Below are 13,926 nucleotides of genomic sequence, written 5' to 3'. Positions count from 1 at the left end.
TCCAGAGGTAAAATAGTCCCCCTTTCGGATCTTCGGGCGGGGACTACTCAAGAGGTTGTCGTTATCAGGAGAAAGAAAACTGACGTTCTACGGATCGGAGTGTGGAATGTCAGATCCCTTAATCGGGCAGGTAGATTAGAAATTTAAAAAGGGAAATGGATAGGTTAAAGTTAGATATAGTGGGAATTAGTGAAGTTCGGTGGCAGAAGGAACAAGACTTTTGGTCAGGCGAATACAGGGTTATAAATACAAAGTCAAATAGGGGTAATACAGGAGTAGGTTTAATAATGAATAAAAAAATAGGAATGCGGGTAAGCTACTACAAACAGCATAGTGAACTCATTATTGTGGCCAAGATAGACACAAAGCCCACACCTACTACAGTAGTACAAGTTTATATGGCAACTAGCTCTGCAGATGATGAAGAAATTGATGAAATGTATGATGAGATAAAAGAAATTATTCAGGTAGTGAAGGGAGACGAAAATTTAATAGTCATGGGTGACTGGAATTCGGTAGTAGGAAAAGGGAGATAAGGAAACGTAGTAGGTGAATATGGATTGGGGGTAAGAAATGAAAGAGGAATCCGCCTGGTAGAATTTTGCACAGAGCACAACTTAATCATAGCTAACACTTGGTTCAAGAATCATAAAAGAAGGTTGTATACATGGAAGAAGCTTGGAGATACTAAAAGGTATCAGATAGATTATATAATGGTAAGACAGAGATTTAGGAACCAGGTTTTAAATTGTAAGACATTTCCAGGGGCAGATGTGGACTCTGACCACAATCTATTGGTTATGAACTGTAGATTAAAACTGAAGAAACTGCAAAAAGGTGGAAATTTAAGGAGATGGCACCTGGATAAACTGAAAGAACCAGAGGTTGTACAGAGTTTAAGGGAGAGCGTAAGGGAACAAATGGCAGAAATGGGGTAAAGAAATACAGTAGAAGAAGAATGGGTAGCTTTGAGGGATGAAGTAGTGAACGCAGCAGAGGATCAAGTAGGTAAAAAGGCGAGGACTAGTAGAAATCCTTGGGTAAGAGAAGAAATATTGAATTTAATTGATGAAAGGAGAAAATATAAAAATGCAGTAAATGAAGCAGGCAAAAAGGAATACAAACGTCTCAAAAATGAGATCGACAGGAAGTGCAAAATGGCTAAGCAGGGATGGCTAGAGGATAAATATAAGGATGTAGAGGCTTATCTCACTAGGGGTAAGATAGATACTGCCTACTGGAAAATTAAAGAGACCTTTGGAGAAAAGAGAATCATTTGTATGAATATCAAGAGCTCAGATGGAAACCCAGTTCTAAGCAAAGAAGGGAAAGCAGAAAGGTGGAAGGAGTATATAGAGGGTCTCTACAAGGGCGATGTACTTGTGGACAATATTATGGAAATGGAAGAGGATGTAGATGAAGATGAAATGGGAGATATGATACTGCGTGAAGAGTTTGACAGAGCACTGAAAGACCTGAGTCGAAACAAGGCCCCGGGAGTAGACAACATTCCATTACAACTACTGATGGCCTTGGGAGAGCCAGTCCTGACAAAACTCTACCATCTGGTAAGCAAGATGTATGAGACAGGCGAAATACCCTCAGACTTCAAGAAGAATATAATAATTCCAATCCCAAAGAAAGCAGCTGTTGACAGATGTGAAAATTACCGAACTATCAGTTTAATAAGTCACGGCTGCAAAATACTAACGCGAATTCTTTACAGACAAATGGAAAAACTAGTAGAAGCCGACCTTGGGGAAGATCAATTTGGATTCCGTAGAAATATTGGAACACGTGAGGCAATACTGACCCTACAGCTTATCTTAGAAGCTAGATTAAGGAAAGGTAAACCTACGATTCTAGCATTTGTAGACTTAGAGAAAGCTTTTGACAATGTTGACTGGAATACTCTCTTTCAAATTCTGAAGATGGCAGGGGTAAAATACAGGGAGCGAAAGGCTATTTACAATTTGTACAGAAACCAGATGGCAGTTATAAAGAGTTGAGGGACATGAAAGGGAAGCAGCGGTTGGGAAGGGAGTGAGACAAGGTTGTAGCATCTCCCCGATGTTATTCAATCTGTATATTGAGCAAGCAGTGAAGGAAACAAAAGAAAAATTTGGAGTAGGTATTAAAATCCATGGAGAAGAAATAAAAACTTTGAGGTTCGCCGATGACATTGTAATTCTGTCAGAGGCAGCAAAGGAATTGGAAGAGCAGTTGAACGGAATGGATAGTGTCTTGAAGGGAGGATATAAGATGAACATCAACAAAAGCAAAACGAGGATAATGGAATGTAGTCGAATTAAGTCAGATGATGTTGAGGGTATTAGATTAGGAAATGAGACACTTAAAGTAGTAAAGGAGTTTTGCTATTTGGGGAGCAAAATAACTGATGATGGTCGAAGTAGAGAGGGTATAAAATGTAGACTGGCAATGGGAAGGAAAGCGTATCTGAAGAAGAGAATTTTGTTAACATCGAGTATAGATTTAAGTGTCAGGAAGTCTTTTCTGAAAGTATTTGTATGGAATGTAGCCATGTATGGAAGTGAAACATGGACGATGAATAGTTTAGACAAGAAGAGAATAGAAGCTTTCGAAATGTGGTGCTACAGAAGAATGCTGAAGATTAGATGTGTAGATCACGTAACTAATGAGGTGGTGTTGAATAGGATTGGGGAGAAGAGAAGTTTGTGGCACAACTTGACTAGAAGAAGGGATCGGTTGGTAGGACATGTTCTGAGGCATCAAGGGATCACCAATTTAGTGTTGGAGGGCAGCGTGGAGGGTAAGAATCGTAGAGGGAGACCAAGAGATGAATACACCAAGCAGATTCAGAAGGATGTAGGTTGCAGTAGGTACTGGGAGATGAAGCAGCTTGCACAGGATAGAGTAGCATGGAGAGCTGCATCAAACCAGTCTCAGGACTGAAGACCACAACAACAACATTTTTTACACACATTACTTTCTGCTATTTCTGGAAGACACTCTCCAAAGGGGGTACTGCCCAACTAGCATTACTTTTTGTGTTGAAATTTGGAAACTTTGACTAAGTCTCTTCTGTTAGCAGAATGTGAAATGTATTGCCTTGGCTCTTTTTTAATTTCTATTTTTCATGGTAGCTAAATATAATGCAGTACCACTTAAAATCTGTTACAAAAATATCTGATGAGTTCAGCAGGCATGAAGATAATGATCTAAGGTCAGAATAAAAAGGTACATTGATGACTTATGTCCCAAGCAAACCCAGTCAGGGGCTGGACTTTGGTAAGGAGGAGGACTAGAATACAAATGATCAATCAGGCAAGATCAACATAACATTCATCTATCTAAATTAATTTTTACATAAATATTTCTTTCTATGGAAATCAAACAATGGACACTTCAGGTTCAATGCAGGAAAAGATAGATTGCCACTTACTGCAGTGATAACATGTTAAGCAGCAGACAGGTGCAATTAAAAGACTCTCACACACAAACTTTCATCCAAAGCCTTCGTCAGAAAAACAAAGAGAGACACACACGATTCATTCACACAAGCAAGTACACCTCACACGCATATGACTGCCAACTGCAGCAGCTCAGACCAGAATGCAAGTATCATATGTAATGGAAGCAGCAATCTGGAGGAGATGGGGAAGGGGAAGGGATAGCAGTGTATTGCTGATGTGATAGAGGAGCACGGTCAGCCAGAATGTGCAAGGACTAGATGCCAGCAGGTGCAGCGTCAGGAGGTTGAGGGATAGGGAGGTGGGGAAAATGGAGTGAAAAAGGAGAGGAGCGGGGAAAGATGGGCGGGTACATTGGCACAGGGCAGAAAACAAAGAGGGTGGGAGACAAGAATGGGGAGGTGGTGATAAGAAAGAGGGGGTGGAAACTGTTGATTGGAGGATGTGGGGATAGTATGTTACCATAGGTTGAGGCCAGAATAATTACAGGAGCAGAGAATTTGTTGTAAGGACAACACCCATCTGCGCAGTTCAGAAAAGCTGCTGATGGAGGGGAGGATCTAGATGGCTCAGGTAGTGAAGCAGCTACTGAAATTATTCATATTATGTTCAGCTGCATGTTGTGCTATAGGCTCATGGACACAGTTTGGTGGTGGCCGTTCATCGTGGTGGACAGCTCGTTGGTAGTCGTACCAATGTAAAAATCTGTGCAATGATTGCAGCAGAGCTGGTATATGACATTGCAGCTTTCACAGGTGGGGCGGTTCCTGACGGTGTAGGATAAACCAGTAACAGGACTGGAATAGGAAGTGCTGGGTGGATGGATTGGGCAGATCTTGCACCTGAGTCTTCCACAGGGATATGATCTTTGTGGCAAGGGGTTGGGATTGGGAGTGGCATAGTGATGGAATAGGATGTTGGAGAGGTTGGGTGGATGGTGGAACACCACCTTAGGAAGGGTGGGAAGGAGCTCTGATAGGATTTCCCTCATTTCAGGGCATGATGATAAGTAATTGAAGTGCTGGCAAAATATGTGGTTCCATTATTCCTGTCTGGGGTGGTGCTGAGTGACGAAAAGGGCACTCCTTTTTGACTGCTTGTTGGAGAGGATTGGGATGTGAGGGGAAATGGCACGGGATATCTGTTTGTGGAATAGGTCAGGGTGGGGGGGTTAATGTCTGTTTGTGAAGGCCTTGGTCAGACCCTCAGCATACTGGGCAAGGATGTTCTTGTCACTGCAAATATTCCATCCTTCGGTGGCCAGGCTGTAAGGGAAAGATGATGTTACTATTTATCACTTGCTATGTTTATGCAATCTGTAGATGATTTCCTAGAACTAGCATTTCAGACTTATCCATTTAAAAACAGGAACTTCGAGAAAATCTGCTTTATCTCAACAAATGTGTACACAACAAAAATTCTCCTTATTTTTAACACTCACAAAATTAAATTTCATTGACAAATTATTATTTAATAAAGCATTTTATTTTTATTGTGTTACCTTGTGCAGTACTTCTTGCTGAGCTTGCAGAAGAAACACCAGAAGAACCTCAGAATTCTCAAGAGGAAGATTGGTTGTGTGCTGATAACATTGGACATGATTCACCGTACTTCAGCAGTCCTAGAAGAGGTGTAAAACGTAAAGCAAGGGGAGGTTCTAGTAGAAGAACAAAAAGATACCGTCGGGGAGGAAAATCTGGGTAAGTATATGCTGTGTCCTTGCCTGGTTCTGCCTTACTCCCACCTACCCTTATATTCAGCAGTAGCACTGCAAAGGTTTCTTCAGGTTTGTCTTCCATTTAAGACTGTGACATGTCCAAAACATAAGAAATACATGATTAATAATGTCTTGGTAGACCTTTTAATGTGATGTTGAAGATATCTGTGAATATATGTGGATTCTGATTTCATCTCTTGTTATATATATATATATCAAAATAAACTGGTATGTTGCATATCAGTAGCTATTTACTCATGTTTAATCAATTCAGGACATCAGTTTTAAATACCCTACTAGTTGTTGTGAAAACAGACTTAGTGTGTTTCAGCTAATATGATTATCTTACATATCTGCTAGTACAATTGTTGGGTATGGCAGACCTATGAATAGTCTTCTACTTGGATGCCAGCACCACACTTTTTACACCAACATCTGCTTTCACTTCTTTCTCCTCTACAACTACAGCTAGTCATTTATTGCAATTAGGTTAAATGTAACTTATGTTAGATTGTAGTTGTGAGGCAGTTATGTTAAATCACTTGACTGATAATTTGTTTCTCTATTGGACAGATAGTAAAAAATCTAAAACTTAAATATAGTGAACAGTACTGTAGTTTTATAATGCAGGTGTTGGAAAACAGTACCTTGACACTTAAATTTTTCTATAACAAATTACTTAATGTAATTTGAAGTAACATTTACCACAACAGTTGATGGCTAGTCTTGCTGTTGAAATTTGGCATGCCAGAATTTTATTATGTAATGCAAGTTCTTATCCATGTAAAGTAATTAATTAATAACCATAAATATAGTCATGTGATGATGTAATGGTATGGTAATGGAAAGTCTTTGGTGGACTATGAATAATAGAAGAAGCAAAGGTAACAGTTCACTGTATGGTTGTGTAGAGTGGTCAGGAGACACATAAGCAAGACTGAAAATGAGACTTCCTGGCAGATTAAAACTGTGTGCCAGACCGAGACTCAAACTCAAGACCTTTGTCTTTCACTGGAAAGTGCTCTCCTGACTCAGCTACCCAAGCAAAACTCACGACTCATCCTCACAGCTTTAATTCCGCCAGTACCTCCTCCTCTAACTTCCAAAATTGACAGAAGCTCTCCTGCAAATTTTGCAGAACTAGCACTCCTGGAAGAAAGGATATTGTGGAGACATGGCTTTGCCACAGCCTGAGAGATTCCAGAATGAAATTTTCACTCAACAGTGGAGTGTATGCTGCTATGAAACTTCCTGGCAGATTAAGTGCAGAGTGAAAATTTCATTCTGGAAACATCCACCAGGCTGTGGCAGAGCCATGTCTCTGCAGTATCCTTTTTCCAGGAGTGCTAGTTCTTCAAGTTTCGCAGGAGAGCTTCTGGGAAGTTTGGAAGTTAGGAGACGAGGTACTGGTGGAATTAAAGCTGTGAGGACAGGGCGTGAATCGTGCATGGGCAGCTCAGTCGGTAGAGCACTTGCCCACGAAAGGCAAAGGTCCCGAGTTCGAGTCTCGGTCTGGCACACAGTTTTAATCTGCTAGGAAGTTTCATAACAGCGTAAACTCTGCTGCGGAGTGAAAATTTCATTCACAAGACTGAAAATGTTGCTAAGCTTTCAAGCTGTGCCCTTTTCCAGAGCTCATTAGTGCAGAATGTATGTACACCTGCACTTCTAAATTGTACCACCAGTGTAACTTAACTAGGGTGAGGATGAAGAGTTGATTGGGTGGAGTGGGTGGGGTGGGGGTGGGGGATAGGGATGGGAATGGATGGTTGCGAGCAAGGGTGACAACAGCTAATTGAGGGAGGCAGCGAGTCCACAAATAGGAGTGCGCCAACAGTAAACTCCCTCTTGTCCAGGCTGAGGTAAGTTTAGATTGGCTCACCATTTCAAGGAAAATTGGACTGAGAGGTGGAGATAGAACTGCAGAAGATGGAGGCTATGGAGAGGTGAGTGTAAATGTAGAACGGATAAAATTTGTGGCCATTGGGACAGGGGTGGAGGTGTGTGTGTGGCAGAGCTAATGGGAGATTATTGAGGCCAATGAGAAAGGGGGGGTGGGTTAGATTGAGGCAAAATATGCATTGTAATAGCAAATCTCATCTATGTAGTTCAGTGAAACTGACATTTTACAGGAGAATTCTGGTGGTACAGGTTGTGAAGCAGAGCCAACATGCTTCAAATCCTACCCACAGGTCTTGTCAAACCTCTCAGAGTGGTATTCTACCACTCACTCAATATATGAAATATCCTGGTTGATCTTCATCCCACACGTACTCCCAACTCCTTGCCATGTGCATCATACCCCTGCTGAAGATTCAAGTTAGTTAGTTAGATGTTTCCTGTACCATTTGAATGATTTTTTTTTTATTGAAATGATGTGGAACAATTCAGGTTCCAGGGTATGTGCACAGGATTAGTGTTAACATTAATGAACACATTATTATTCTTAGTCCTGTCCATGCAGCTACACTTTTTTTGCTGGTTACCAATTTTTAAGTAGAAATTTATCAATGGAATAGAAGGAGTTGCCCAGGAGAAATGATTTTAAATTAGATTTAAAACTTGCTTCACTACCTGTCAGACATTTTATGTTATTGGCCAAATGATCCAAAATTTTTGTTCCTTGCATATTGATCTCCTTTCCAACTGACAGCTTTAGCAGTGGGTAATAAAGGTTATTTTTCCCTGTAGTGTTGTAAGTATGGACATCACTGGTCTTCTCAAATTGTGATGGATTATTTATGATGAATTTCATCAGCGAATATATATGTGTTGTGACAAATAAAATGTCTTAACTCCTGGAGGACGTACTTACATGATGCCCACAGGTGAACACCACAAATTATTATTACTGTTCATTTGACATTATTGAATGGAAATATGCAAAATATGTTAGTTTCCTAGATTAGCAATTATACAAAGAACTGAACTCAATTGTTTGAGAATCTCAGTAATGTGCTTCTTCCAGGTCACATTTTCATCAATATCTATACCCAAAAATTTGGAGCATCCTACCCTATTTATTGACCTCTGCTCATGTGCTACATCAGTTGTTGGTATGACCCTATTTGTTGTACAGACCTGAATGTAGTGGTTTCTCTCTCTCTCTCTCTCTCTCTCTCTCTCTCTCTCTCTCTTTCAAAATTTAGGAAGAGTCCATTTTCAGAGAACCACTTAATAATTCTTTGGAAAATATCATTTATCAATTCTTCTGTTGCTTTCTCACTACTAGGATTTATTATAACATTAGTATCATCTGCAAAAAATACCAATTTACTTGTTGAATGTTATGTAGAAAGTCATTCACGTTTATAAAGAATAGGAGTGGACCCAAAATTAAACCCAGTGGGACTCCTTTTGTGAGTTTTCCCCAATCACTGTGTGTTAAGCCATCAATTCCATAAAACCTGAGTTTTTCTGAGAGAGTAACGTGATCTACTTAATCAAATTCCTTGGAAAGATCACAAAAAAGACCAACCAGTGATATTGTTTAAGGCTTTAAACTATTTGATGAGTGAGTGTATCTGGAATCCAAATTGTGATATGCTGAGTAAGTGTTTCCACTTTTAAGTGTGCAACTGCACTTAAATACATTACTTTTTTTGAATATTTTGGAAAAAGATGCCAGTAAAGGAATTGGACGTTAATTGTTTAAGTCCGTCTTTTCACCTTTCTTATGAAGTCAGTCCAGTTCCTATCCTAGGCACCCACCCAGCACATCCTTCTCCAGCCTGCCACAGGCGTGTCCTATACTGTGAGAAGTAGGGTCACCTGTGAGAGCAGTCATACTACATAAAAGTTCTGCTGTAGCTTTTACACTGCCTTTTACATGTGGGTGACTGCCAATCAGCTATCCATTGCCTAGTTTTGGCTGAGAGCAGAGTTTCCCAACAGTGGCAGAAGCTAGACTTCACTGGCTGCTTCACAACCTGTGTCAGCTGAATCCTACCTCCTGCCCCTTTCCCCTCCATCTTTCCCACCAGCACCCCTCCCCAATAACACCTCATAACTATGAGATGTAAGTTGTCCTATGACACATCCTTAAATTTCACAATCTTGATCCCCCCCTATCTCCCTCCTCCCCACACCCACCCTTTTCTGCATGCCCCCTCACTTCATTCATTTTATGCTTATACCCTCCTCGTTGCAGTCTACCTCTTCTTCCTTTTCTGTTCAATTGCTCCCTCCCTGTTCACTCCTCACCATTTTCTGCCACATGCACTTCTCTTGCCTACACCAGTTCCTCATTCCTATCTTGTGCACTTGTGGCCTCTTCCCTCCCAGCCATTGGCCACTGTCCCTCTATCTCCCCACTCCCTCTTTTCCCTCTCTTACTTCACCCATTACAACCCCTCACCCCTAGTTGAAGATGCAGTGCTGATACAATGTAGCCAGTTGAAAGAATGTACCTGTGCAGAAGTGAGTGTGTGTGTGTGTGTGTGTGTGTGTGTGTGTGTGAAAACTTAGCAACATTGTAGTGTTGTATATGTGCCTATCAACCATTCAATGTCTCAACTATACAGTGAGTTGGTAACTATACCTCTTAAATTGTTCATAAATACAGTCACATAATGTACGGAATTCCATTTTTGAGATGGAGAACATATTTAATGGAATGTTAATTAGTTGTTAGTCTCATGTTGGTGACTAATGTATAGTATTTCATGTATTGCTCTTATGTTTCTCAAAACAGGAGAGGTAGAGGTTCAGCATCACCACGCAAAAAATATAGCCCCAAGAAGAGCTCAAGAGGTGGTCGTTCTAACAGTGGGCTGGGTCTAATGGCAATTCCTGGGAAAAAATTGCCACCATCTAAAAGGCCATCTTTCTTACCAAATCCAAAGTGTTCCTCTTTGTAAATATATTTACCTTAAACTATGATTTGTATCAAATCGTATAATTTAAATCTGTAAATATGTGACAGTGTGCAGTAATGATAAGTTATTTTTTAATAATAGTGGTATATAATACTGATTATGAATCTCCCAAGAGAAAATTTTTCTATAATACCCTTGTTTTTAACTCCTTATTTAATTGTAACTGTTGAATAAATGGTATGGGTTATATTTTGATAAAAAGACTGTTGAAAGTTATTTGTGTGTGCATATAAATAACAAGATTAATATAACTGGTTGCTTGCTGTGATTGTCTCTTGAAATTGTGTAACTGTAATACTGTTTTGAAAAGTAGAAGGGCAATAGTGATGGTGACTGCTGTGGAATAGGCTAATTGTTATAGAAGCTGTGATTGTGAGAACTGTTTTGTGTTGCATTCTTGTTTGTTGTCCAGTGTTCATGTGAAATGTTATCAATGTATGAATAACTTTGCTAAAGCTTGGTGCTTTGGTCATAATATATAATGTGCCTTTGTCTTACACAGTGTCACACCTGTGTGTGTCATGCTTGCATCTGTGCACATGCATTCTCTCTCTCCCCCCCCCCCCCCCCCCCCTCTCTCTCTCTCTCTCTCTCTCTCTCTCTCTCTCTCTCTCTCTCTCTCTCTCTCTCACACACACACACACACACACACACACACACACACACACACACACTGCGTACATACGAACGTACATACCTACCTACCTACCTACCTATCCCCCCCCCTTCCTTTCTGCCCCCTTTCATTCAAAATCTCAGGGAATTGAAATACTGAAATACAGAATGTCAGTGGCCGTGGTACAGAATGTCAGTGGCTGTGGATAGTAGCTGTGGCAAAAGTCCAAATTAGAAATTAACAAATAAAAGGAAGTTGTATGTACCAAAAGTTGACTTTGTCACTATAATGTTCACCGAATGATGCTTATTGAATAACTACAGTGTGTTAGTAGAGCAGTGGAACACAACTAGCTGTTTAATATTATCATTTACTGCTCCTTTTTCTCATTCTTCTACTACTACACTTCCTCACCTCCATATATCTCTTTATCTCTCTGACCTCATTTACATTTAAAGTAGTACCCACAGTTTAGTATTTCTGTTGTAGTAGCTGCAGTGTACAGTTTTCATGGGTCTTATCATCTGACCATATGTGAGTACATAACTTAGATATCACTCAACTTAGTTATTTTATGCTGAATGTTCCTACTGTCTCAATACCCTGTCGTTTATTGCTGTTATGGTCCAATGCAATAAGAACACATCGTGTAAAAGTTATTTGGTGTTTATGTTGGATGTTTAATGACAGTAATGTTACTTTCTTGTTGCAGTCTGTTGATTTCTTTTTATCTAAAGCATAATGCATGAGTAAGCTATTGCTTCGAAGTATTGTTTCAGTTTATAATCAAGAGATGAAATATTATATGCTGCTTTTGATCACTGACTGTAAATATTTGTATGTTATTGGATAATGACCATGTCACAATGATTTAAGAGTTTGTCAATTCCTGTAAATGTGTATCAGCTCAATAAGAATATTTTTTTATTGTGAAATGTGGTTTTCTAGATGATAATGTTGAACAAAAACATTTCCATTCATTTTATAAAGTGGTCATAATTCCAGATTTTTTATGCAAAGAAAAAACAGGAAACACTGCAGTTTCCACATAAATTTCCATAAACAGAAAACTTTCTGAATCTGTACTTGTACCAAATGTGGGTATTGTGTAATCCTTCCAGAGACCGGAGCTACTCATGACCTGCCCTCACAGCTTTACTTCCTTCAGTACCATATTTCGTACCTTCCAGACTACAAAGAAGTTCTCCTGCATGTCTTTCAGGACTAGCACTTCTGGAAGAAGGACTGTTTCAGAGACATGGCTTATCCACAGTTTGGGGGATGGTTTACAGAATGAATTTTTCACTCTGCAGTATGTTGTTGTAGAAAGGGACTAAAAGAATGAAATGACTGCTGAAATTTGTTATGTTCATCCAGTACAGAAAAGTTTGTATTGAAAATTAATGTAGAATTTTAAGATGAAGATAATGAAGAAGAAAAAGCAACATTCCAATATAGTAGAGAAAAATATTGTCTTTACTGGAGGAAAAGAGGAAAAAATTTAGGCACAATTCTCATGTTGACCACATAGTCAATGTAAATCTTCTGTGTAGTTTTGGCATATAGCAGAGATGCTGAGTCGCAGATAGGCACAAACAAAAAGACTTTCACAATTAAAGCTTTCAGTCATTAAGGCCTTCAGGCCATTCTATACCAAGAAGTCCTTTCCGTACAGCCTAGCCATCCATGGTCGTCGCATCTGCTGTGACGAGCAGTTCCTCTCGAAATACACTGAGTGTCTCACTGAAGCCTTCACTGACCGTAACTATCCTCCCAACCTTGTACAAAAACAAATCTCCCGTACCTTATCTTTCCAGTCTCCCACCACCTCCCAAAGTCCCACCGTCCGGCCACAGAGGAGCATTCCCCTCGTAACTCAGTGCCACCCAGGACTGGAGCAACTGACATGCATTCTCCGCCAGGGTTTCGATAACCTCTCGGCGTGCCCTGAAATGATAAATTTCCTGCCCACTATCCTTCCCACGCCTGCCACTGTGGTGTTCTGCTGTCCACAGAACCTACACAATATACTCGTCCATCCTTACACAACCCCTGCTCGCAATCCCTTACCTCATGGCTCATATGTCTGTAATAGACCTAGATGCAAGACCTGTCCCATACATCCTCCCACTGCCACCTAATCCAGTCCGGTCACTAACATCACCTATCCCATCAAAGGCAGGGCTACCTGTGAAACCAATCATGCGGTCTACAAGCTAAGCTGCAACCACTGTTCTGCATTCTATGTGGGTATGACAACTAACAAGCTGTCTGTGTGCATGAATGGCCATGGACAAACTGTGTCCAAGAAATGAGTGGACCATCCTGTCACTGAACACGCTGCCAAACATGATATCCTTCACTTCAGTGACTGCTTCACAGCCTGTGCACCTTGGCACAAATTTTAGTTCAGTACTTCAGCTTCTATCCTAATTGAAGATGTTTGTTGTTTCTGGAAGTATTACAAATTTAGACATGGCAGCTGGAAATTATATTTTTGACCAAGCTGAGGTTTAACTAAACAAGGCTGGAGATACGGTTAGGAAGCCATAAGTGGAAGCTCATCTCATGTGGTGTGTGTAGCAGGCAAACCAGATTTTTGTATTAAAAGCACTGTTAGGGATGAAATAGAGGAATGTACTGAAATATTAGTGAATAATTACATCCCAAAAAAGATAAACACAACCAACTAATAATAGACCCAGAAATTGTCACTGGGAGAGAAAGAGATTGTTGGTAACCAAGCCCAGGTGTGTTTTATTGAACCACATTAATCCAAATATGCTAACCGTGCTGTAGTTGTAAAAAGAAAAATGGGGAGTGCAACATCAGTGTAGGTTAGAGAAAATTAAGTAAAATTACAGTGAAAGGTAGTTACCCACTGCCCCATGGATTATCTAGATAAATTGTAAGCCGCTTGTATGTTTTAAACTCTTAGATCTCAAGAATCGGTGCTTTCATGTTGATGGTTAAGACGTGAGCTGGAAGTATACTTTCTTTATGACATGCCCAAGGCAGTTCCATTTGAATTAACAAATTCACCAGCAGTTTCCATCAGATTATAAACATAGTTTTTCGGGCATTGGCTTGAGAGAGCATCGTATTTATTTATGTGAATGATATAAAAATAGCAAAAATTGAGGATGAGGCACTTCAGTGGCTTGGTTTAGTATTGAAAACTACAGCAGAATGTGACTGAAATCAATTTTGAGGACAAAAATTGACCTTTTTGGATATTTTATACAGTGTAAATGAATTCAATAT

General features: G+C 40.0%; 1 protein-coding gene across 1 annotated transcript in view; it reads left to right on the top strand.

Moving 5' to 3' along the window:
- LOC126198947 (Bloom syndrome protein homolog) overlaps positions 1-10,611 on the top strand; it is a 217,495-nt gene extending 206,884 nt beyond the window's left edge. The window contains exons 23-24 of the mRNA XM_049935592.1: positions 4,963-5,152; positions 9,863-10,611. Of these exons, the coding sequence (XP_049791549.1) occupies positions 4,963-5,152; positions 9,863-10,028 (356 nt within the window). The 3' untranslated portion in view covers positions 10,029-10,611. The remainder of the gene's footprint in view (positions 1-4,962; positions 5,153-9,862) is intronic.
- The last annotated feature ends 3,315 nt before the right edge of the window (positions 10,612-13,926 follow it).

Source organism: Schistocerca nitens, chromosome 8, assembly GCF_023898315.1.
Source record: "Schistocerca nitens isolate TAMUIC-IGC-003100 chromosome 8, iqSchNite1.1, whole genome shotgun sequence".
NCBI classification, from domain to species: domain Eukaryota; kingdom Metazoa; phylum Arthropoda; class Insecta; order Orthoptera; family Acrididae; genus Schistocerca; species Schistocerca nitens.
This window is presented reverse-complemented; position numbering and strand designations above follow the sequence as displayed.